This window comes from Aegilops tauschii, chromosome 3 (genome assembly GCF_002575655.3).
Source record: "Aegilops tauschii subsp. strangulata cultivar AL8/78 chromosome 3, Aet v6.0, whole genome shotgun sequence".
Lineage (NCBI taxonomy): Eukaryota > Viridiplantae > Streptophyta > Magnoliopsida > Poales > Poaceae > Aegilops > Aegilops tauschii.
In genome coordinates, this window is record NC_053037.3 from 481,460,070 (window position 1) to 481,485,065 (window position 24,996).

Here is a 24,996-nt window from a genome sequence, read left to right on the forward strand (position 1 = left end):
TTTAAGTTGATTATTGATCTTCTGCAATTAGAATCAGTATTTTATCACGTTCTGGTGATTTTAAACAATTTTTTTTGTGAACAGAAAGTTTCTGGAATTTTCAGCAAGATCAAATAACTATCATCCAAGAAGATCCTATAGGTCTTACTTGGCACAAACACTAATTAAAACATAAAATCACATCTAACCAGAGGCTAGATGGATTATTTATTCCTAAACAGAACCAAAAAGCAAGAGACTAAAATAACATTGGGTTGCCTCCCAACAAGCGCTAACGTTTAACGCCCCTAGCTAGGAATGATGATTTCAATGATGCTCGCAAGATAAGAATTGAAACACAAAGAGAGCATCATGAAGAATATGACTAGCACATTTAAGTCTAACCCACTTCCTATGCATAGGGATTTTGTGAGCAAACAACTTATGGGAACAATAATCAACTAGCATAGGAAGGCAAAACAAGCATAACTTCAAAACTTTAAGCGCATAGAGAGGAAACTTGATATTATTGCAATTCCTACAAGCATATGTTCCTCCCTCATAATAATTTTAAGTAGCATCATGAATGAATTCAACAATATAACCAGGACCTAAAGCATTCTTTTCATGATCTACAAGCATAGAAATTTTACTACTCTCCACATAAGCAAATTTGTTCTCATGAATAGTAGTGGGAGTATCATAAACTTGAATACTATAAATTGTTTCCACATTAAAGGAGTAATGTTCAGAAAAAGGGTAATCATAATAATGACAAGTTTTATAAATATAATCAGCGCTACTTTTTATAGCATAAGTTTCATCACAATAATCATCATAAATAGGAGGCATGCTATCATCATAATAAATTTGCTCATCAAAACTTGGGGGACTAAAAATATCATCTCCATTAAACGTAGCATCCCCAAGCTTGGGACAAACATTAATTGCAGCAAATATATTCTCAAACATGTCATTCTCATCAAACATAGCATCCCCAAGCTTGGGCCTTTTCATATCATAAGCATAATCACTCTCATCATTAATAGTATGGATAGCACCAATAGTATAGCAATTATCATCATCACAATGAGTAATAGGAGCAACATCATTTGGGAGAGATACCTTTCTACCTTTGCTTCTCCATCTTTTCTTTTTCTTCTTCACATCATGTGTGGGTTCAATCCTCTTTTTGGAGCTCCTTATTAATGAGATTGGTTGAATAGAAGGCTCCTCCTCGTTACCTGATTCATCATAAGAAATACTAGGAGAATTTTGGGAGGTCTCTTCCCTTTCGTTAGTATTCTATTCATCTTCTATTTGTTTTGTTTTCTTTATGTAATTGGCAATATAAGGATTTTCAATGCAATTCACCGCACAATACATATAAATTTCTTCTAGATCAATATCGAGGAATTTCTCAAGGTTATATTCTGGAATATGCTTAGTTTGACGTTTCATTTCTTCATAACCCAAAAGCAAACTAAGTTCATTATGATGTGCAAGGGAAATCAAGTCATCGCAATTTTTGGACACGATTCGATCATGAAACAATTTGTATTTGATATTTAAATGACCATGTTCATTGCAAAGTTCACAAGTATGGCTAAGATATTTTAAATTTTCAGCACTAACATTTAGCCTCTCTTGCAACCATTTAGTTTCTAAGTACTTGTGGCTCTTACAAAATCTATCTTCCCTTTTTGGTATGTATTTGCAAACTCTATGCACTCCACAAAAATCAACATGCTTATAAGAGATATTTTCATCATGAGTAGTGCAATCATCATTAGTACCATGGATATTCAAGGAGTTCATACTAACAACATTGCAATCATGCTCATCATTCAAAGATTTAGTGCCAAACATTTTAATGCATTCTTCTTCTAACACTTTGGCACAATTTTCCTTTCCATCATACTCATGACAGATATTAAAAAGATGAAGCGTATGAGACAAACTCAATTCCATTTTTTGTAGTTTTCTTTTATAGACTAAACTAGTGATAAAACAAGAAACTAAAAGATTCGATTGCAAGATCTAAAGATATACCTTCAAGCACTCACCTCCCCAGCAACGGCGCCAGAAAAGAGCTTGATTTCTACTACACAACCTTCTTCTTGTAGACGTTGTTGGGCCTCCAAGTGCGGAGGTTTGTAGGACAGTAACAAATTTCCCTCAAGTCGATGACCTAAGGTTTATCAATCCGTGGGAGGCGTAGGATGAAGATGGTCTCTCTCAAACAACCCTGCAACCAAATAACAAAGAGTCTCTTGTGTCCCCAACACACCCAATACGATGGTAAATTGTATAGGTGCACTAGTTCAGAGAAGAGATGGTGATACAAGTGCAATATGGATGGTAGATATAGGTTTTTGTAATCTTAAAATATAAAAACAGCAAGGTAACAAGTGGTAAAAGTGAGCGTAAACGGTAATGCAATGCTAGGAAACAAGGCCTAGGGTTCATACTTTCACTAGTGCAAGTTCTCTCAACAATAATAACATAAGTGGATCATATAAATATCCCTCAACATGCACCAAAGAGTCACTCCAAAGTCACTAATAGCGGAGAACAAACGAAGAGATTATGGTAGGGTACGAAACCACCTCAAAGTTATCCTTTCTGATCGATCTATTCAAGAGTCCGTAGTAAAATAACATGAAGCTATGCTTTCCGTTCGATCTATCATAGAGTTCGTACTAAAATAACACCTTAAGACACAAATCAACCAAAACCCTAATGTCACCTAGATACTCCAATGTCACCTCAAGTATCCGTGGGTATGATTATACGATATGCATCACACAATCTCATATTCATCTATTCAAACCAACACAAAGTACTTCAAAGAGTGCCCCAAAGTCTCTACCGAAGAGTCAAGGCGAAAACATGTGCCAACCCCTATGCATAGGTTCATGGGCGGAACCCGCAAGTTGATCACCAAAACATACATCAAGTGGATCACATGATATCCCATTGTCACCACAGATAAGCACGGCAAGACATACATAAAGTGTTCTCAAATCCTTAAAGGCTCAATCCGATAAGATAACTTCAAAGGGAAAACTCAATCCATTACAAGAGAGTAGAGGGGGAGAAACATCATAAGATCCAACTATAATAGCAAAGCTCGCGATACATCAAGATCGTACCACCTCAAGAAACATGAGAGAGAGAGAGAGATCAAACACATAGCTACTGGTACATACCCTCAGCCCTGAGGGTGAACTAGTCCCTCCTCGTCATGGAGAGCGCCGGGATGATGAAGATGGCCACCGGTGAGGGATCCCCCCTCCGGCAGGGTGCCGGAACGGGTCTAGATTGGTTTTCGGTGGCTACAGAGGCTCGCGGCGCACGATAGCTACTACATAGTAGTCGGCATAACTTATAATAGGGGTCATGCATAGAGTTCAGTACACAGAGTTCAGTACATAGACTAAAACATCATAGGCGGCACACAGGCTCGCGGCGAATGCATCTAACACTACAAGCAAGCCTACATCAGTCCCAAGAGGTACTGTGGAGGTAATCGTAGCCCGACAGCTGGTAGTGAGGCAACGGATAGCCCTCCACGTCAGCAGACTGGGGGCCGCGGATACTCAGGTGTAGAGCCCGACGCTCAGGTGGCAGAAGAGGACCAAGTGCGGGAGAGTAGCCTCCCACCTCTGGCCAACCGACACCATGGGGCATCACGGTCCTGGCTGGGTAGATCGCAGTACGCGGTAGCTGTCCAGATCGGACAAAGGGGTGCAGCAGCGTCAGAGCACGGTAAAGGTGCTGATGGGTGGTGTACATCTCGTGGCGAAGAGCTCGGTTAGCTCGATCCAGCCCATCAGCATGCAGAACCAGGTTCTGATGGTAGAAGGGCTCTCGGGTGATAGTGGAGTAGGCAGCAGTATAGTATCCCTCCGCACCAACATCAGATGTGATAGCAATGTGCCTGAAAGGGGAGGTGTCCAACTCCCGATACTCTCCACGAAGACGTGTCAGAGCAGCATAGGCAGCATCATGGACAGCCATATCGATGGTCACACCAACACCATGTGCGGTGTGCAGCACAGTAGTGGAGTCATACTCCCGCGAGTAGAGGTGGACGATGGCACGGTACTGCTCCTGGTTAAAGTCCTGGTACTCCTCGTAGACGGTGTACTCAGGGTGCCAGCGATAACCCAGATAGGTCATCATCTCAGCTAGCACAGCAGGTGATCCCGAGGCACCAATGGCCGTCGTGTGGCGCACGACCTGCGTCGTGGGTTCCATCTGAAAGCAAAGACGTTTCAAAGGAGTCAAATGACAGTGTGTGAATTGTTCAAAAAAAACTATTCTAAGAAACAACTATGGCTTATCCAACTTTGGGGTGAACGTGGTCACGGGATCCTAGTGTTAGAGTTAGTAAATTCGTTTAACCCGAGTAGAAGAGAGTTCAGAGTCCCAGAGTAAGGGTCGAGGAGTAAAAGATCCTAGTACCACCCAATGGCGACGTGGGCCCGTAAGACACACGGCCATGTTAGTAAAAGTTTTGTAATGTCTAGGCTCGACTTCGGCCAAGGAGTGTGGAAAGGGGGATTCCTACAGGCAGTCGGCTCTGATACCAACTTGTGACGCCCCCGATTTGACCGTACACTAATCATGCACGCAAATGTGTACGATCAAGATCAGGGACTCACGGGAAGATATCACAACACAACTCTAAAACATAAATAAGTCATACACGCATCATAATACAAGCCAGGGGCCTCGTGGGCTCGAATACAAGTGCTCGATCACAGACGAGTCAACGGAAGCAATAATATCTGAGTACAGACATAAGTTAAACAAGTTTGCCTTAAGAAGGCTAGCACAAACTGGGATACAGATCGAACGAGGCGCAGGCCTCCTGCATGGGATCCTCCTAACTACTCCTGGTCGTCGTCAGCGGCCTGCACGTAGTAGTAGGCACCTCCAGTGTCGTAGGTGTCGTCGTCGACGGTGGCGTCTGGCTCCTGGACTCCAGCATCTGGTTGCGACAACCAGATAGAAAGAAAAGGGGGAAAAGAGGGAGAGAAGCAACCGTGAGTACTCATCCAAAGTACTCGCAAGCAAGGAGCTACACTACATATGCATGGGTATATGTGTAAAGGGGCATATCAGTGGACTGAACTGCAGAATGCCAGAATAAAAGGGGGATAGCTAGTCCTGTCGAAGACTACGCTTCTGGCCATCTCCATCTTGCAGCATGTAGAAGAGGGTAGAGTGAAGTCCTCCAAGTAGCATCGCATAGCATAATCCTACCCGACGATCCCCTCCTCGTCGCCCTGTTAGAGAGCGATCACCGGGTTGTATCTGGCACTTGGAAGGGTGTATTTTATTCAGTATCCGGTTCTAGTTGTCATAAGGTCAAGGTACAACTCCGGGTCGGCCTTTTACCAAGGGACACGGCTATTCGAATAGATAAACTTCCCTGCAGGGGTGCACCACATAACCCAACACGCTCGATCCCATTTGGCCGGACACACTTTTCTGGGTCATGCCCGGCCTCGTAAGATCAACGCGTCGCAGCCCTACCTAAGCACAACAGAGCGGTCAGCACGCCGGTCTAATCCTAAGCGCACAGGGGTCTGGGCCCATCGCCCATAGCACACCTGCACGTTGCGAACGCGGCCGCGAGCAGACCTAGCAACCCACACGATCACGGCGGTTACGTCAAAGCGGTCCAACATGGCGCGCGCCACTCAGTCGTTGACGTCACGAAGGCTTCGGCTGATACCACGACGCCGGGATACCCATAACTACTCCCGCGTAGATGGTTAGTGCGTATAGACCAAATGGCCAGACTCAGATCAAATACCAAGATCTCGTTAAGCGTGTTAAGTAACCGCGAACGTCGACCAGGGCCAGGCCCACCTCTCTCCTGGGTGGTCTCAACCTGCCCTGTCGCTCCGCCACAAAGATCCACTTGCGGGTACTCCTACGAGCCGACCCGACTTTAGTCATCACATGTGTCATGTATATAGTATATAAGTATATACCCGTGATCACCGCCCAGGTGATCACGGCCCGATAGTATAGCACAGCAGACGGACAAGAATGTAGGGCCACTGATGGAAAACTAGCATCCTATACTAAGCATGTAGGATTGCAGGTAAAGGTAACAACAGTAGTAGCAAGGATAGGCTATGCATCAGGATAGGATATCGAAAAGCAGTAACATGCTACACTACTCTAATGTAAGCAGTATAGAGAAGAATAGGCGATATCTGGTGATCAAGGGGGGGCTTGCCTGGTTGCTCTGGCAAGTAGGAGGGGTCGTCAACTCCGTAGTCGAACTGGGCAGCAGCAGTGTCGGTCTCATAGTCTACCGGAGAGAAGAGGGGGAAGAAACAGTAAATACAATGCAAACATGAGCATGACGATGCGTGACATGACAATGAACAGTGCGAGGTGTGTCCTAACGCGACAGTAGGTGGTACCGGCGAAGGGGGGAACATCCGGGAAAGTATTCCCGCTGTTTCGCGTTTTCGGACAGACGGACCGGAGGGGGAAAGTTGCGACTTCGATAGGTTAGGGAGGTGTGGTGGACGAACGGACTGCGTATCCGGATTCGTCTCGTCGTTCTGAGCAACTTTCATGTTGAAAATATTTTAATCCGAGTTACGGATTAAAAGATATGATGTTCTAAAGATTTTATTAATTTCTAGAATTTAATTAATTATTTAATTTAATTCGAAAATGGATTTATGACATCAGCATGATGTCATGCTGACGTCAGCAGTCAACGTTGACCGTTGACCTGGTCAACCTGACAGGTGGGTCCCACCTGTCAGTGACTGTTAGCTAATTAACTACTGTTTAGTTAAATTAATTAACTAATTAGATTAGCTGAAACAGGATTAATTAACTTAATTAATTTAGTTAGTTAATTAATTAATTAATTAAAATTATTTTTTATTTTTATTTTCTTTATTTATTTATTTATTTATTTTTATTAATTAATTTATTATTATTATTATTTATTTTTATTTTTATTTTTATTTTTTATTCGTTCTGTGCATGGGCCCCGGCTGTCATTGGGCCAGGGGCCTTAGCGGGCGCGCGGGGTTACGGGCGTGGCCGTGGGCGCCCATGCCCGAGGCCACGGGCGAGGGGACGCACCAGCGCGCGCCGGCGAGGCGCGGTGGGGGTGAGCCGTGGCAACGGTGGGCGGAGTCGGCGCGGCCCAGCGGGCATGGCCGACCGGAGCAAACGCGGCGGGGCGGAGGGGAGCCGGGCGGTGACCAGGGGAGGTGCCGCGACAGAGGCCCGAGGCGAGCAGCGGGGAAGCCCGAGCGCGCGGGGGGATGCGAGCCAGGGGGAGCGACGACGCGGCCGGCGCGGTTGTGGCGCGCGCGGCCCGCAGTCGGGAGGTGCGGGCGGTGGTCGCGGGGCGCGACGAGCGCGTCCCCGGAGCGAGGCAGGGCGTGCGTGCGAGGACCCGGCCACGGTGGGCGTGCGCGGGACGTCGGTACAGTCGCGACGCGGGAAGGAGGACGCGGCCACGGGGCGGCAACAGGTTCGGCGGGAGCACGCGGGATGGGACGGCCACGGCAGACCAGGGTGGCGCGGGGTGAGCCCGTGCGGGGCAGGCCACGGGAGGTCGCCGGTGCCGGCAATAGAGAGGGGAAGGGAGGAGGCTCACGGTGGCCGTAGGGGTTAGGCAGCGGGGGTCGAGGAGGGTGACGGGGACGACGTTCCGGCGAGGCGGAGAGGGGGAAGCAGGCCGGCGGGGAAGTGCTCTGGCGAGGGCGTGGCGGCGCGTGCTCCTGGCGGCGGCGGGCGACGGCGGTGGTCTCCTCCCGATCCAGATCGGGGGAGGCAGAGGTGGGGGATTTTTCGGGGGGGAGTGGGTGGAGGTGTCGGTGGTGGGTGGGGGGAGTGGATAAGGGGAGGGCGGCCGGCTGGGCCTAGGGTTTGGCCCAGTTGGGCCAGGGTCCAGTGGGGGGGCTCCTCTTTTTGTTTTTGTTTTTGTTTTTTTGTTCTGTTTTCTTTTTTTGTAATTTCTTTTCTTTTATTTATTTGCTTTTCTGTTTTATTTCAATTTAAAATATTTAGGCATCTTATAAAAATGTGTTTACCACACCATATTTACTTATGCAAAATATGGCATCTCCCGAACATTTTTATTTTAATATTTGAAAACTTTTGTCGTTTGATTTATTTAGGATTTAAATTTGAAACGGTTTTGAATTAACCCGAGATTAATTACAGTGACAGAGGTGACGTGGCATCATTAGCGTGGGATTACTGTAGCTTGATTACCCGGGCGTTACAAATCTCCTCCACTACAAGAAATCTCGTCCCGAGATTTAGGAGGTAGAAGAAAAAATGCGGGGTATTCTTCGCGCAGACGATCCTCTCGTTCCCAAGTGGCTTCATCTTCAGAATGGTGCGACCACTGGACTTTGAGGAACTTGATCGCCTTCTGACGTGTGCGGCGTTCAGCTTGGTCGAGAATGCGGACCGGATGCTCCTTATAGGAGAGGTCCTGCTGCAATTCGAGCACTTCATGATCCACTGCTCGGATTGGGTCGTTGAAGCAACGGCGGAGCTGTGACACATAGAACACATCGTGAACCTGAGAAAGGTTCGGCGGTAGCTCCAGTTGGTATGCCACTTTTCCACGCCTTTCCAGAATAGTGAATGGGCCAATATAGCGAGGAGCTAGTTTGCCCTTGATCCCGAAGCGGTGAGCACCCTTCATAGGTGTGACTCGAAGATAAGCCTTTTCGCCAGGTTGATAGACCATGTCTTTATGATGACGGTCATACTGACTCTTCTGACGTGACTGAGCAGTCTTGAGATTCTCACGAATAATGCGGACTTATTCTTCGGCATGTTGGATAATATCCGGACCGAAGAGTGGACGTTCCCCAGTTTCTGACCAGTTCAGAGGGGTTCGGCACTTTCGTCCATATAACACTTCGAAGGGGGCCATCTTCAGACTAGCTTGATAGCTATTATTATAAGAGAACTCAGCATACGGGAGAGATTCCTCCCATTTCTTGCCGAAGGAAATAACACAAGCTCGAAGCATGTCTTCGAGAACTTGGTTGACGCGTTCAACCAGCCCTTGCGACTGAGGATGAAATGCAGTACTGAATGACAGATGAGTTCCCATAGCTTCTTGGAAACTTGCCCAGAATCTTGAAGTGAATAAGCTACCACGGTCTGAGCTGATAACCAATGGAATACCGTGGAGTGAAACAATCCTGGACATATAGAGCGTTGCCAACTGACTAGCAGTGATCGTTTCTTTGACCGCCAGAAAATGTGCAACTTTGGAAAGCCGGTCAATGACGACAAGAATAGCATCATTACCTTTCTGTGATTTGGGAAATCCAGTGACGAAGTCCATCTCAACATGGTCCCATTTCCATTCAGGAATAGAGATAGGTTGCAGAGTTCCAGCAGGCCTTTGACGTTCTGCTTTGATACGACGGCAAACGTCACACTCAGCAACATAACGAGCAATGTCCTGCTTCATATTAGACCACCAGAATCTCTGACGGATGTCTTGGTACATCTTTGTACTACCAGGGTGGATACATAGAGGCGTATCATGAGCTTCTTTCATAACTTCCTGTGTCATATCCAGGTTTTTCTCTGCACATGGCACCACTAGGCGGCCCTTGAAGTATAAGGTGCCATCTTCAGCAATGGTGAAGAATGAGGGCTTTCCTTCCGCGAGGTAGCGCTTAATCTTGTGGGCTTCAGAGTCATACTTCTGTAGCCTTTTGATGCTGTCCACGAGATCTGGTTTAGCAACTAGGGTATTGAGGGAACCCTGGGTAACAACGTGGAGGTTCACCTTGCCAAACTCCTTAGGAGGGGGAGCGAGTGCACCCGGAGGAACAATATGGAGGTTCAGCTTCCTGAATTCTTCAACAAGCGAGGGCTGAACTTTGTGAACCTGGAGGTGGTTGCAGTAAGACTTGCGGCTCAAGGCATCAGCCATTACATTAGCCTTGCCTGGCGTATAGGAAATACCCAAGTCAAAGTCTGCAACAAGCTCCATCCATCTCTGCTGACGGAGGTTCAGGTCTGGCTGAGTAAACAGATACTTCAGACTTTGGTGGTCAGTGAGGATCTCGCAACGATTACCGAGAAGGTAATGTCGCCACTGCTTCAGCGCATGAATGATAGCAGCAAGTTCGAGGTCGTGAACTGGGTAGTTCTCTTCGTGAGGGCGCAATTGCCGAGAGGCATAAGCAATCACTTTGCGGTCTTGCATTAGGACACAGCCTAATCCTTGACGGGAAGCGTCGCAGTAAATGACGAAGTCCTTCTTAGTATCAGGTGGAGCTAGAACTGGGGCAGAAGTCAACTTGTCTTTGAGTGCCTGGAAACTTTCCTGACATTTGTCTGTCCATTGGAACTTGACGCCCTTATGCAACAGGTTAGTCAGAGGCCTGGCGATCTTGGAGAAGTTCTCGACGAATCGACGGCAATAGCTGGCGAGACCGAGAAAACTTCTGACTTGCTTAACGTTCTTGGGAGGAGTCCAATCAAGGATAGCCTGGACTCGTTCAGGGTTGACAGCAATACCATCCTTAGAGATGACATGCCCAAGATAGGTTACTTCCGGTAGCCAGAATTCACATTTGGAGAACTTGGCATATAGTTGATGTTCTCGCAGCTTTTCCAGCACAAGTCAAAGATGTTCAGCATGTTCTTCTTCGTTCTTGGAAAATACCAGGATATCATCCAGATAAACCACGACGAACTTGTCGAGGTAATCCATGAATATATAGTTCATCAGACGAGAGAAGGTGGCTGGAGCATTGGTTAAACCGAAAGACATGACGGTGTACTCGTATGAACCATAGCGAGTCACGAAGGCGGTCTTTGGGATATCCTCTTCGCGAACACGGATCTGGTGGTAACCCAATCTCAAGTCGAGCTTAGAGAACACTGACGAACCCGCCAGTTGATCATACAGATCATTGATCCGAGGAAGAGGGTATTTATTCTGAATGGTAGCTTGGTTTATTGGACGGTAGTCTTGAACTAATCGGTTTGTCCCATCCTTCTTCTTGACAAAGAGAGAAGGTGCTCCCCAAGGAGAGCAACTTGGGCGAATGAATCCTTTGCGAAGAGAATTGTCGATTTCCTCCTTAAGCTCAAGGAGTTCATGTGGCGGCATCTTGTAGGGTCGCTTGGCTATAGGAGTGGTGCCTGGTTTCAAGTCGATGATGAATTCGACAGCTCTAGCAGGGGGAATCCCTGGAAGTTCTTCAGGAAAGACGTCGAGGAATTCACGCACGACGGGAATGTTTTCAATGCCCTCGAGTGGTGCAGCGTTCAATGCATTCAATGCATAGAGCCTTGCCTCGGCATTTTGCACCAGATGGGCTTGGTAAGTAACTATCTCATCTGAAGGGTGTAGCAGATGGACGGTCTTAGTGGTGCAAACGATTGAAGCAGTATGCGCTTTTAACCAATTCATTCCCAGAATGAGATCAATGCTACAGGACTTCAGTACGATGGGAGAGACAAGAAATTCTAGTCCTTCAATTTCAACAGGAACGTCGTGACTAACCATAGAGGTTTGACATTGGCCCGCAGGGGTGTGTACCACTAGCGGAGTGTTCATCTCTTCGTATTTAATGCCATGCAGGAATGCAAATTCTGCTGATATGAATGAATGGGATGCTCCTGTATCAAATAAAACGGATGCTGGTACTGAATTTACGAGGAGCGTACCCATCACAGTAGCAGGCTGGTCTTGAGCTTCGTTGAGATCAACGTGGTTGACATGAGCACGACCATAAGACTTAGCATTGTTGTTGCGGGGCTGGTTGTTACCACGGCTAGCTGCTGGAAGGGCCAGTTGATTCTGGTTCTGATTCTGATAGCAGTTCCTGGCAAAGTGACCCGGTTGACCACACTTGTAGCACAGACCATTATCGGGAGTGGGAACAGGAGCCCCAGGTGGGGGAGCTGGTAGCTTTGACTGCCTAGATGGTGGAGGAGGCAGACGCGGTGCAGCATAAGATTTCCTTGGAGCAGGTGCATTTGGACGATACATGCTGTTCGGGATCCATATCTTTCGCTTCTGCGAGGGCGGGCCCGAAGATGAGCCCGTGTCACGGTTGCGCCTCTGAGAGCTCTGGTATTCCTGCAGACCAGTCTCGACATTGATGGCCTTATTCACCAAGGTGGCGAAATCGGCGAAGTCATGCACTAGAAGTGCGAGCTTGATGTCAGCTTGTAGTCCATCACGGAACTTCTCCTGTCTGCGAGCATCAGTTGCAATGTCTTCTTCAGCATAGCGGGACAAGTCCAGAAACTCCCGTTGATAAGCTTCAACAGTTTTGTTGCCTTGGGTGAGGTTGCGGAACTCACGCTTCTTCCGGTCCATGACTCCCTGAGGAATGAAGCTGACACGGAAAGCAGCTTGGAAGTCTGGCAAGGTGATGATTGTTCCAGCTGGCAGAGTACACCTGTGGTTGTCCCACCATTGAGCCGCGGGTCCCTTCAGAAAGAAGGAAGCAAAGTTGACATAGCTGGCAGGGGCTACATCGGCAGACTCCATCTCATAGGTGATGTCACGGAGCCAGTCATCAGCATCCAGAGGCTGAGTTGAGCTGCGGTACACAGTTGGATTGAGGCGCATGAAATCCTGCAGAGTTACTGGGGTTGGCTGCTGGTCCATATTGGGGCGAGGAAACTGAGCCATCATATTTTCCATGAATTGGCGGTTCAGTTCAAACTATTGGATCATACCAGCCATGTACTCAGGTGGTGGTGGGGCATTGCCACCACTACCACGACCACCTGGTCTAACCATCCTGCTAATATATAACAGGGGTAGTTCAGCATTGAGAAATTTGCAAAGACAAGAATCATTCATGATGAAACATGCATAATGAAAAGGAGCACGATAGCTACTACATAGTAGTCGGCATAACTTACAAAAGGGGTCATGCATAGAGTTCAGTACACAGAGTTCAGTACATAGACTAAAACATCATAGGCGGCACACAGGCTCGCGGCGAATGCATCTAACACTACAAGCAAGCCTACATCAGTCCCAAGAGGTACTGTGGAGGTAATCGTAGCCCGACAGCTGGTAGTGAGGCAACGGATAGCCCTCCACGTCAGCAGACTAGGGGCCGCGGATACTCAGGTGTAGAGCCCGACGCTCAGGTGGCAGAAGAGGACCAAGTGCGGGAGAGTAGCCTCCCACCTCTGGCCAACCGACACCGTGGGGCATCACGGTCCTGGCTGGGTAGATCGCAGTACGCGGTAGCTGTCCAGATCGGACAAAGGGGTGCAGCAGCGTCAGAGCACGGTAAAGGTGCTGACGGGTGGTGTACATCTCGTGGCGAAGAGCTCGGTTAGCTCGATCCAGCCCATCAGCATGCAGAACCAGGTTCTGATGGTAGAACGGCTCTCGGGTGACAGTGGAGTAGGCAGCAGTATAGTATCCCTCCGCACCAACATCAGATGTGATAGCAATGTGCCTGAAAGGGGAGGTGTCCAACTCCCGATACTCTCCACGAAGACTTGTCAGAGCAGCATAGGCAGCATCGTGGACAGCCATATCGATGGTCACACCAACACCATGTGCGGTGTGCAGCACAGTAGTGGAGTCATACTCCCGCGAGTAGAGGTGGACGATGGCACGGTACTGCTCCTGGTTAAAGTCCTGGTACTCCTCGTAGACGGTGTACTCAGGGTGCCAGCGATAACCCAGATAGGTCATCATCTCAGCTAGCACAGCAGGTGATCCCGAGGCACCAATGGTCGTCGTGTGGCGCACGACCTGCCTCGTGGGTTCCATCTGAAAGCAAAGACGTTTCAAAGGAGTCAAATGACAGTGTGTGAATTGTTCAAAAAAACTATTCTAAGAAACAACTATGGCTTATCCAACTTTGGGGTGAACGTGGTCACGGGATCCTAGTGTTAGAGTTAGTAAATTCGTTTAACCCGAGTAGAAGAGAGTTCAGAGTCCCAGAGTAAGGGTCGAGGAGTAAAAGATCCTAGTACCACCCAATGGCGACGTGGGCCCGTAAGACACACGGCCATGTTAGTAAAAGTTTTGTAATGTCTAGGCTCGACTTCGGCCAAGGAGTGTGGAAAGGGGGATTCCTACAGGCAGTCGGCTCTGATACCAACTTGTGACGCCCCCGATTTGACCGTACACTAATCATGCACGCAAATGTGTACGATCAAGATCAGGGACTCACGGGAAGATATCACAACACAACTCTAAAACATAAATAAGTCATACAAGCATCATAATACAAGCCAGGGGCCTCGTGGGCTCGAATACAAGTGCTCGATCACAGACGAGTCAGCGGAAGCAACAATATCTGAGTACAGACATAAGTTAAACAAGTTTGCCTTAAGAAGGCTAGCACAAACTGGGATACAGATCGAACGAGGCGCAGGCCTCCTGCATGGGATCCTCCTAACTACTCCTGGTCGTCGTCAGCGGCCTGCACGTAGTAGTAGGCACCTCCAGTGTCGTAGGTGTCGTCGTCGACGGTGGCGTCTGGCTCCTGGACTCCAGCATCTGGTTGCGACAACCAGATAGAAAGAAAAGGGGAAAAAGAGGGAGAGAAGCAACCGTGAGTACTCATCCAAAGTACTCGCAAGCAAGGAGCTACACTACATATGCATGGGTATATGTGTAAAGGGGCATATCAGTGGACTGAACTGCAGAATGCCAGAATAAAAGGGGGATAGCTAGTCCTGTCAAAGACTACGCTTCTGGACATCTCCATCTTGCAGCATGTAGAAGAGGGTAGACTGAAGTCCTCCAAGTAGCATCGCATAGCATAATCCTACCCGGCGATCCCCTCCTCGTCGCCCTGTTAGAGAGCGATCACCGGGTTGTATCTGGCACTTGGAAGGGTGTATTTTATTCAGTATCCGGTTCTAGTTGTCATAAGGTCAAGGTACAACTCCGGGTCGGCCTTTTACCGAGGGACACGGCTATTCGAATAGATAAACTTCCCTGCAGGGATGCACCACATAACCCAACACGCTCGATCCCATTTGGCCGGACACACTTTTCTGGGTCATGCCCGGCCTCGTAAGATCAACGCGTCGCAGCCCTACCTAAGCACAACAGAGCGGTCAGCACGCCGGTCTAATCCTAAGCGCACAGGGGTCTGGGCCCATCGCCCATAGCACACCTGCACGTTGCGAACGCGGCTGCGAGCAGACCTAGCAACCCACACGATCACGGCGGTTACGTCAAAGCGGTCCAACACGGCGCGCGCCACTCAGTCGTTGACGTCACGAAGGCTTCGGCTGATACCACGACGCCGGGATACCCATAACTACTCCCGCGTAGATGGTTAGTGCGTATAGACCAAATGGCCAGACTCAGATCAAATACCAAGATCTCGTTAAGCGTGTTAAGTAACCGCGAACGTCGACCAGGGCCAGGCCCACCTCTCTCCTGGGTGGTCTCAACCTGCCCTGTCGCTCCGCCACAAAGATCGACTTGCGGGTACTCCTACGAGTCGACCCGACTTTAGTCATCACATGTGTCATGTATATAGTATATAAGTATATACCCGTGATCACCGCCCAGGTGATCACGGCCCGATAGTATAGCACAGCAGACGGACAAGAATGTAGGGCCACTGATGGAAAACTAGCATCCTATACTAAGCATGTAGGATTGCAGGTAAAGGTAACAACAGTAGTAGCAAGGATAGGCTATGCATCAGGATAGGATATCGGAAAGCAGTAACATGCTACACTACTCTAATGCAAGCAGTATAGAGAAGAATAGGCGATATCTGGTGATCAAGGGGGGGCTTGCCTGGTTGCTCTGGCAAGTAGGAGGGGTCATCAACTCCGTAGTCGAACTGGGCAGCAGCAGTGTCGGTCTCGTAGTCTACCGGAGAGAAGAGGGGGAAGAAACAGTAAATACAATGCAAACATAAGCATGACGATGCGTGACATGACAATGAACAGTGCGAGGTGTGTCCTAACGCGACAGTAGGTGGTACCGGCGAAGGGGGGAACATCCGGGAAAGTATTCCCGCTGTTTCGCGTTTTCGGACAGACGGACCGGAGGGGGAAAGTTGCGAGTTCGATAGGTTAGGGAGGTGTGGTGGACGAACGGACTGCGTATCTGGATTCGTCTCGTCGTTCTGAGAAACTTTCATGTTGAAAATATTTTAATCCGAGTTACGGATTAAAAGATATGATTTTCTAAAGATTTTATTAATTTCTGGAATTTAATTAATTATTTAATTTAATTCGAAAATGGATTTATGACATCAGCATGATGTCATGCTGACGTCAGTAGTCAACGTTGACCGTTGACCTGGTCAACCTAACAGGTGGGTCCCACCTGTCAGTAACTGTTAGCTAATTAACTACTGCTTAGTTAAATTAATTAACTAATTAGATTAGTTTAAACAGGATTAATTAACTTAATTAATTAATTAATTAAAATTATTTTTTATTTTTTATTTTCTTTATTTATTTATTAATTTTTATTAATTAATTTATTATTATTTATTTTTATTTTTATTTTTATTTTTTATTCGTTCTGTGCGCGGGCCCCGGCTGTCATTGGGCCAGGGGCCTTAGCGGGCGCGCGGGGTTACGGGCGTGGCCGTGGGCGCCCATGCCCGAGGCCACGGGCGAGGGGACGCACCAGCGCGCGCCGGCGAGGCACGGTGGGGGCGAGCCGTGGCAACGGTGGGCGGAGTCGACACGGCCCGGCGGGCATGGCCGTTCGGAGCAAACGCGGCGGGGCGGAGGGGAGCCGGGCGGCGACAGGGGAGGTGCCGCGACAGAGGCCCGAGGCAAGCAGCGGGGAAGCCCGAGCGCGCGGGGGGATGCGAGCCAGGGGGGCGACGACGCGGCCGGCGCGGTTGTGGCGCGCGCAGCCCGCGGTCGGGAGGTGCGGGCGGTGGTCGCGGGGCGCGACGAGCGCGTCCCCGGAGCGAGGCAGGGCGTGCGTGCGAGGACCCGGCTACGGTGGGCGCGCCCGGGACGTCGGTACAGTCGCGACGCGGGGAGGAGGACGCGGCCACGGGGCGGCAACAGGTTCGGCGGGAGCACGCAGGATGGGACGGCCACGGCAGAGCAGGGTGGCGCGGGGTGAGCGCGTGCGGGGCACGGCCACGGGAGGTCGCCGGTGCCGGCAATAGAGAGGGGAAGGGAGGAGGCTCACGGTGGCCGTAGGGGTTAGGCAGCGGGGGTCGAGGAGGGTGACGGGGACGACGTTCCTGCGAGGCGAAGAGGGGGAAGCAGGCCGGCGGGGAAGTGCTCCGGCGAGGGCGAGGCGGCGCGTGCTCCTGGCGGCGGCGGGCGACGGCGGTGGTCTCCTTCCGATCCAGATCGGGGGAGGCAGAGGTGGGGGATTTTTCGGGGGGGGGGGGGGGAGTGGGTGGAGGTGCCGGTGGTGGGTGGGGGGAGTGGATAAGGGGAGGGCGGCCGGCTGGGCCTGGGGTTTGGCCCAGTTGGGCCAGGGTCCAGTGTGGGGGGGGGCTCCTCTTTTTGTTTTTGTTTTTTTGTTCTGTTTTCTTTTTTTGTAATTTCTTTTCTTTTATTTATTTGCTTTTCTGTTTTATTTCAATTTAAACTATTTAGGCATCTTATAAAAATGTGTTTACCACACCATATTTACTTATGCAAAATATGGCATCTCCCGAACATTTTTATTTTAATATTTGAAAACTTTTGTCGTTTGACTTATTTAGGATTTAAATTTGACACGGTTTTGAATTAACCCGAGATTAATTACAGTGACAGAGGTGACGTGGCATCATTAGCGTGGGATTACTGTAGCTTGATTACCCGGGCGTTACAGCTACAGTGGTGTTTCGTCAGGTCGCCGCTTGCTGGCGTCACGGGTGATGATGATTGCACTGTTGCCACGCCGGTCCCGGTCAGCGAGTAGGTGGGGGCACTGTTGCCACGCCCGGCTGACCAAAGGCATGGGCGGGGCGCTGTGGCTTCGGTCATCAGTTGGTGGAGACTCGTCCCATCATACGGCCGGGATGGGACGGCCGCTGACCCTCGGCCGGGTTTGAAGAACACGCCAAGGGTGGAGCTGGCTTGTTGGGGAAGTCTTGAGTTGGTTGCTGGGGCCGAGTATGAGGAGTTCGGCCGGGTCGAAGGACTTGGCCGGGTTGAGCGACCCGGACAAGTGCAAGCCGGATTGAGGGGCAGTGCTGGCCCCGTTGTTTTTGAAAAGGATCCGGGTTTCGTTGCCTGTCTGGGGTTCATCCCCCCGACAGATATAATAAGATACGATTACTTATCTATTTTCCTATTATTTGCCTTCTTTTAGAGTTCCTTTTTATGTTACTATACTTATTTCAAGGGAGGGGGTGGTGGGGGTGCATGGATACCTCAATTATTATGGTGTACATGGCACTTGTGCAATGAGGTCGCATGGGATTGGAGATGCTTCAGAATAACTATTGGTCGGCACTCTGGAATCTTAAAGTTGGTGCAATAGTAGATATCAAAAGGAAAATTTCACACATAAAAAGATACCAAAACGAAAAAACCGATTAGTGTTGAAGAGGCATGTAGTGGTCATGTTTGTCTAACTAAGATAGAGCATGGGAATGCCTGTAGGACAGCTAGGCAAAGCTTAACATTGACGACATGGGTTGTGGTTGGTGCTTTATATATAAAGTGGGATGAAAGCTTATTTTTAGAGAGTTTTGTGGAGAAAACACGCAAGCTTGGGCATGCTCGTTTGGAATGGTCAAGGTGAGGTTCTCTCCTATCCTATTGGCGCTTCATTTGCCAATGTGCATGTGCGAAGTTTGATAGAGATCCTAGCATGCGCTGGATAAATTACGCTGGTGGTAGAACGAGTGTGGATGCACATTGTTATGGAACCCGACTGAGGCACGAGATTTGATTTCCTCGTTGCCAAATTTTCGCATCTACGAGGCTAAAAGCGGGTGTAACTTAGTTGCTCATGAGCTTACCCACTTTGTGGATGGGAATGTGAACTACCTGCATGTATCATAGATCAACTTAAAATGGGACGTAATGATGTTACGACAGATGAATAAAATTCTCTTTACCCACGAAAAAAATTAGGGTTGCACATCAACATCTTGTGGGCGAATATCATATGAAACCGCACCTTAGGTTCTACCATGCTACCATTTCATGGTAGCAACTCTAAAAGGTTTTGAAAAATTCTGATTTGGTTTTGAATACTGACGGTATATATGTCTACAATCCAACAAAATTTTGAATACGAATTCGATCTAACAGAAAGAAACAAAATGACAGATAGTAACACAAAACGACAAAGTTGTAGACACTATTCACATTTGGATCTGTATTTTTTTTGTTTCTCCTAGGTCTTTAATTTGCATTTAAATTCCGTGGAATTTAGACATATATCTTGTCAACCTTCACAAAAAAAAATCAAAAACCTTCTAGAGGTGCTACCATGAGATGGTAGCATGATAGAACCTAAGACCATCTACAAGCGCGGTCGCCAAATCCGGCCTCTCAAACGCCCGCGGACGCGCCCGGGCGCATTCGCGGGCATTGACCAGGCACTCCTCAAATAACTCTCTCTGCATCCGAACACCACATATGTGAAATCTTAAAACCATAAAAACGATGCAAGGAAAACACATACGTAGTAGGTAAATCAACTAATCCTCGACTACGCTACTCGTTGTCATCGGAGATGTCCACTATCTCCATTCTTGGCTCTGAGTACATGGGCGCAGATGCAACTCTGGCTCCTCCTCTGCCTCTACCTCCATCTTCGCTTCGACCTTGTCGAAGAGTGTGTTGGTTTCCGCCTGTTCTTGCCGGAGGAAGCGCCGGTTGGACTCCATGTACGCCTAATCCTGGATGGACTCCGGGATTGCTGCCTGTTCTACTATCTCCGCTGCTTGGGTGACGGCGAACTCCGGCATAGCCTCCTCCATGATGAAGCCCGCAACCGGCACCGGCTCCTCCCCCTCCATGCCTCCGTCTGATGCTCCCCCTCCCGCCTCCTCATCCTCCTCCTCCTCCGGCTCCGACGAGTCCAGAGGTAGACCCGCTGCGATCCGGGCAGCACGCCTTGCCCTGATCTCCTCCTCAATCTGGAAGCGGCGCTCCGGCGTTAGCATAACATAAGTGGCCTTCTTCTATTGGGCCATGTCAGACAACAAGGGAAGAAGAAGGTGGAGACGGAGAGAAATATGCTCAGGCTAGCGGCGCAGAGAGGGAGGAAGAGGTTGTAGCTAGGGTTGTCGATGTCGGCCGGCTTAAATAGCCGGACTTTTGCCTCGGGCGGCGTTCACATCCCCACCGAAGGAGATGTCCGTCGGACTGCTGGGTTTTCAGGCAATTCCGTGTGGGACCGGAATGTCAGTCCGACGTGACGGACGCGCTCGGGCCTCCCCATATCCGTCCAATATTTGGTGTGCCGGTCAGTCCGGGCGTTCGAGGCCCGTTTGAGATGCCTGTCTGGGTCGGCTTTTTTTTGACCGGTCACTAACCGGGGCGTCCACCCGGGCGTATGGAGGGGGGGAGGGGGTTGAGACGCCCGACTGTAGATGCTCTAAGGTGTGGCATCACGTGATAATCCCGCAACATCTTAATTAGGTGCCATGTTTTAGATACGAACTATGTTCTGCGGTTCGGGTAAACCATACGACTTGTTTGTTCGGAGGCAATATAAAATGGTCATGATCAAGTCAACGCACGTATAGAATACATAGGGAGGTGACGGCTACTTTTGAGCATTTGAAATCGTCTTGTAATATCTCGCAAAAAGAAAAGATCGTTTTGTAATAAGACAAAATCTTTCTCGATATCAATCCCATTGTCCCTCGTTCTCTGAGCCCGCTGCGCAGGGTTGACCTTGGTGCTACGCGCCGTTTCTTGTAAATTTCCTGTTGAAGTAGTCTAAAACACAAATTGCAGCCGCTATCAACAAAATGACGGTTACTTCCGCGATTAAGCTACGTCCGACCAGGTGCAAGCCACGGTTATTACATGTCCTCGTCGCAGTCTGATTACATCGTTAACGCGAGCTCACACGCCAAGAGGATCATTGGATCATCGTCGATTGCAAGACTTGTTCCATTGCCGATTAGTTCCGCAAACGATAAGTACGTACGTATGTGTTGATAACAAGTGGCTATATATCTCTACATATAGAAGGACGACCAAGCTAGACAAGCCTACAGTTTTCTGGTTTGCTAATTGATCTTGCTGCTGCTTCGGAGTTGGGGTGATGGCCATGCTCGTGGCGCTCGTGCTCGCTCTCTGCGCGACGATGGCAAGAGCGGCAGTCGTGGAGCACAACTTCACTGTAATTTCCTGCACCCTTTTTCTTGCTTCAGGCTAGTTCAATCATATGCCCAACCATGGCGATGTTCCATCATCTTTGTAACTTGTGTGTGTATCGATGTATATATGCCAACACGTAGGTGGGCGGCATGAACATCTCTCAGCTCTGCATGGACAGCGTGATCTACACGGCCAACGAGCAGATGCCCGGGCCGACCATCGAGGCCACCGAAGGCGACACGGTGGTCGTCCACGTCGTGAACGATTCACCGTACCCACTATCACTCCACTGGTAACGATTCACTATCACATGGTTTTACTTTCGTTTGAGCGATAAGTAATATGAATCGAAGTGAGCACTTCTTTACGTCTCGGGGTGTAAGTCGAACTTACGGGTCATCATCGTTGCAGGCACGGCATATTTCAGCTGCTGAGCGGGTGGGCTGACGGGGCTCACATGATCACGGAGTGCCCCATCCAGCCCTCCGGCAACTTCACGTACCGCTTCAACATCACCGGGCAGGAGGGCACCCTGTGGTGGCACGCCCACTCCTCGCTCCTCCGCGCCACCGTCTACGGCGCGCTCATCATAAAGCCCAGGAATGGCACGGACGGTTATCCGTACAAAGCACCATACGGCGAGATTCCAATCACACTAGGTATAATATACGCGTGTTAACGTACACAACAAACATACATGGTGCAAGTCTTCACATACAGTTCTTTCTTTGGCAGGCGAGTGGTGGAACAAGAACGTGGACGATGTGGAGAAAGACGCGCACCTGACCGGCCTAGGGCCGGAGGTGTCGGACGCGCTCACCATCAACGGCAAGCCGGGAGACCAGACCCCCTGCAGAGGTACAACCCAATTTACAAGTGAAAATGCTTCCATAATCGCGTCGAGCCACAGCAATATATGCGACTAAAAATTTGCCTTTGATATATTTCGAACAAAATTAGGTGCTGGTATCTTCGAAGTGGAGGTGGAGTACAACCAGACGTACCTCCTCCGCATCATCAACGCCGCCGTCAATGTCGAGCTCTTCTTCAAGGTGTCCGGCCACAACTTCACCGTGGTCGCCGTCGACGCGAGCTACACCGAGCCATACGCCACAGACGTCATCGTCATCGCGCCGGGCCAGACGGTGGACGCGCTCATGACCACCTCGGCGACGCCGGAAGGCCGGTACTACATGGCGGCCAACGTGTTCGAGAGCAAGACCGTCCAGATCCGGTTCAACAACGGCACCGTCACCGGCATCGTCACGTACAAGGGAGCGGCGAACGGCACCGCCCCCTCCATGCCGGCCATGCCAGCCCCCACCGACGTGGTCGCCGCCGGCAGGTTCTACTGGTCTCTGAGGGGCCTCGTCCGGCCGGTCGACCCGCCGTTACCAACGACGGTGGACCACAGCATGCTGGTGGAGTTCGGGGTGGACCAGGCGCCATGCGCGCCGGACCAGACGAGGTGCGGGGGGTTCGCGCTGGTGGCGTTCATGAACAGGAACTCGTTCCAGTTCCCCAAGAACGCGTCGCTCCTGCAGGCGTCCTTCGACGGCGTCCCGGGCGTGTACACGGAGGACTTCCCGAGCTCCCCGCCGCCGCTGCCGGGGATCCGGAAGGCGACGGCGGTGAAGAGGGTGAACCACAGCGACGTGGTGGAGGTGGTGCTGCAGAGCCGGGCGTACAGCAGCGCCCTCGGCACGGAGAACCACCCGATCCACCTGCACGGCTTCAACTTCTTCGTGCTGGCGCAGGGGCTCGGCGCCTTCGACCCCAACGCCACGTACAACCTCGTGAACCCGCGCGTGCGCAACACCGTCATCGTGCCCGGCGGAGGGTGGACCGTCATACGGTTCGTGGCGAACAATCCAGGTGAGTGTCTGTGAACTGTTTGGTTCATATGCTTTGATGCTAGCCGTCGATCGGACTGTGTATGTTAAGTTGTTATTAACCTAGCGCCATGGCTGTAGGTATGTGGTTCATGCACTGTCATTTGGACGCGCACCTGCCGTTGGGGCTGGCAATGGTGTTCGAGGTGCTCAATGGTCCGGCGCCGAATATCCTTCCTCCGCCTCCCGAGGACTTTCCCAAGTGCTACTGACGCAGCACCGATGTATTGTTTGCATGCTTGACAAGTTCGTCGACAGGGAAGTGAGATATTGTATGGGACACCTGACGTGCTCGTATATACAAGTATAATGTACTGCCAGCCACGGATTTATTTCATTATCTTCTTTGCGTTCATGATCGATTTGATACTTGTTTCGAAGGTGGCTTAGTCAATTGTTCCAAGCTTTCGGTTCTGAATAAAGGTAAACACATTTATGTGTACTAGTGACCACCCAAGTTTTTCTTCTTCTTTAAAATAGCAAATGCTATCTATTGTTCGAAGAAATTCAGAAAAAGCCTCGATTGACACGAAAGTGGAGAAAGGGAAAGGACAAGAACGGATCTAATACCCTTTCCAGCCTCACAAAGGCTTGTTCTAAAAAAAATCTCACAAAGGCTTCCGTGGGCCGGCCCAACAACGAGGCGAGCAGTTCTCTCACGATGTGCCGGTTCTCCTGGCTCCTCGTTAGTTACTCAGAGGGCATTTCCTAAACGGCGCCTGTAGCGCCCGTTTTAGCTTACTGGTACACGGCGCACACCCCTTTCACCCCGCTGCATGAACCACATATCCTTCCTCCGCCTCCCGAGGACTTTCCCAAGTGCTACTGACGCAGCACCGATGTATTGTTTGCATGCTTGACAAGTTCGTCGACAGGGAAGTGAGATATTGTATGGGACACCTGACGTGCCCGTATATACAAGTATAATGTACTGCCAGCCACGGATTTATTTCATTATCTTCTTTGCGTTCATGATTGATTTGATACTTGTTTCGAAGGTGGCTTAGTCAATTGTTCCAAGCTTTCGGTTCTGAATAAAGGTAAACACATTTATGTGTACTAGTGACCACCCAAGTTTTTCTTCTTCTTTAAAATAGCAAATGCTATCTATTGTTCGAAGAAATTCAGAAAAAGCCTCGATTGACACGAAAGTGGAGAAAGGGAAAGGACAAGAACGGATCTAATACCCTTTCCAGCCTCACAAAGGCTTGTTCTAAAAAAAATCTCACAAAGGCTTCCGTGGGCCGGCCCAACAACGAGGCGAGCAGTTCTCTCACGATGTGCCGGTTCTCCTGGCTCCTCGTTAGTTACTCAGAGGGCATTTCCTAAACGGCGCCTGTAGCGCCCGTTTTAGCTTACTGGTACACGGCGCATACCCCTTTCACCCCGCTTGTCAAGCATGCAAACAATACATCGGTCATGATTGATTTGATACTTGTTTCGAAGGTGGCTTAGTCAATTGTTCCAAGCTTTCGGTTCTGAATAAAGGTAAACACATTTATGTGTACTAGTGACCACCCAAGTTTTTCTTCTTCTTTAAAATAGCAAATGCTATCTATTGTTCGAAGAAATTCAGAAAAAGCCTCGATTGACACGAAAGTGGAGAAAGGGAAAGGACAAGAGCGGATCTAATACCCTTTCCAGCCTCACAAAGGCTTGTTCTAAAAAAAAAATCTCACAAAGGCTTCCGTGGGCCGGCCCAACAACGAGGCGAGCAGTTCTCTCACGATGTGCCGGTTCTCCTGGCTCCTCGTTAGTTACTCAGAGGGCATTTCCTAAACGGCGCCTGTAGCGCCCGTTTTAGCTTACTGGTACACGGCGCACACCCCTTTCACCCCGCTGGGCCGGCCCATCT

General features: G+C 49.5%; 1 protein-coding gene across 1 annotated transcript; it reads left to right on the plus strand.

Annotated features, from left to right (window-relative positions):
- The first annotated feature begins 20,977 nt into the window (after positions 1-20,977).
- Positions 20,978-23,496, plus strand: LOC109777232 (laccase-8). The gene is made up of 6 exons (XM_020335873.4): positions 20,978-21,271; positions 21,390-21,541; positions 21,661-21,908; positions 21,985-22,107; positions 22,210-23,124; positions 23,223-23,496. The coding sequence occupies exons 1-6, from the start codon at positions 21,194-21,196 to the stop codon at positions 23,351-23,353; spliced, it is 1,647 nt and encodes a 548-aa protein (XP_020191462.1). The 5' UTR covers positions 20,978-21,193; the 3' UTR covers positions 23,354-23,496.
- The last annotated feature ends 1,500 nt before the right edge of the window (positions 23,497-24,996 follow it).

Excerpts from the sequence above, each read along its gene's own strand:
- LOC109777232 (XM_020335873.4), top strand. The coding sequence starts at position 21,194 with ATGGCCATGCTCGTGGCGCTCGTGCTCGCTCTCTGCGCGACGATGGCA. Across the intron at positions 21,542-21,660 it reads TACCCACTATCACTCCACTG|GCACGGCATATTTCAGCTGC; the intron begins GTAACGATTCAC and ends TCATCGTTGCAG. Across the intron at positions 22,108-22,209 it reads AGACCAGACCCCCTGCAGAG|GTGCTGGTATCTTCGAAGTG; the intron begins GTACAACCCAAT and ends GAACAAAATTAG.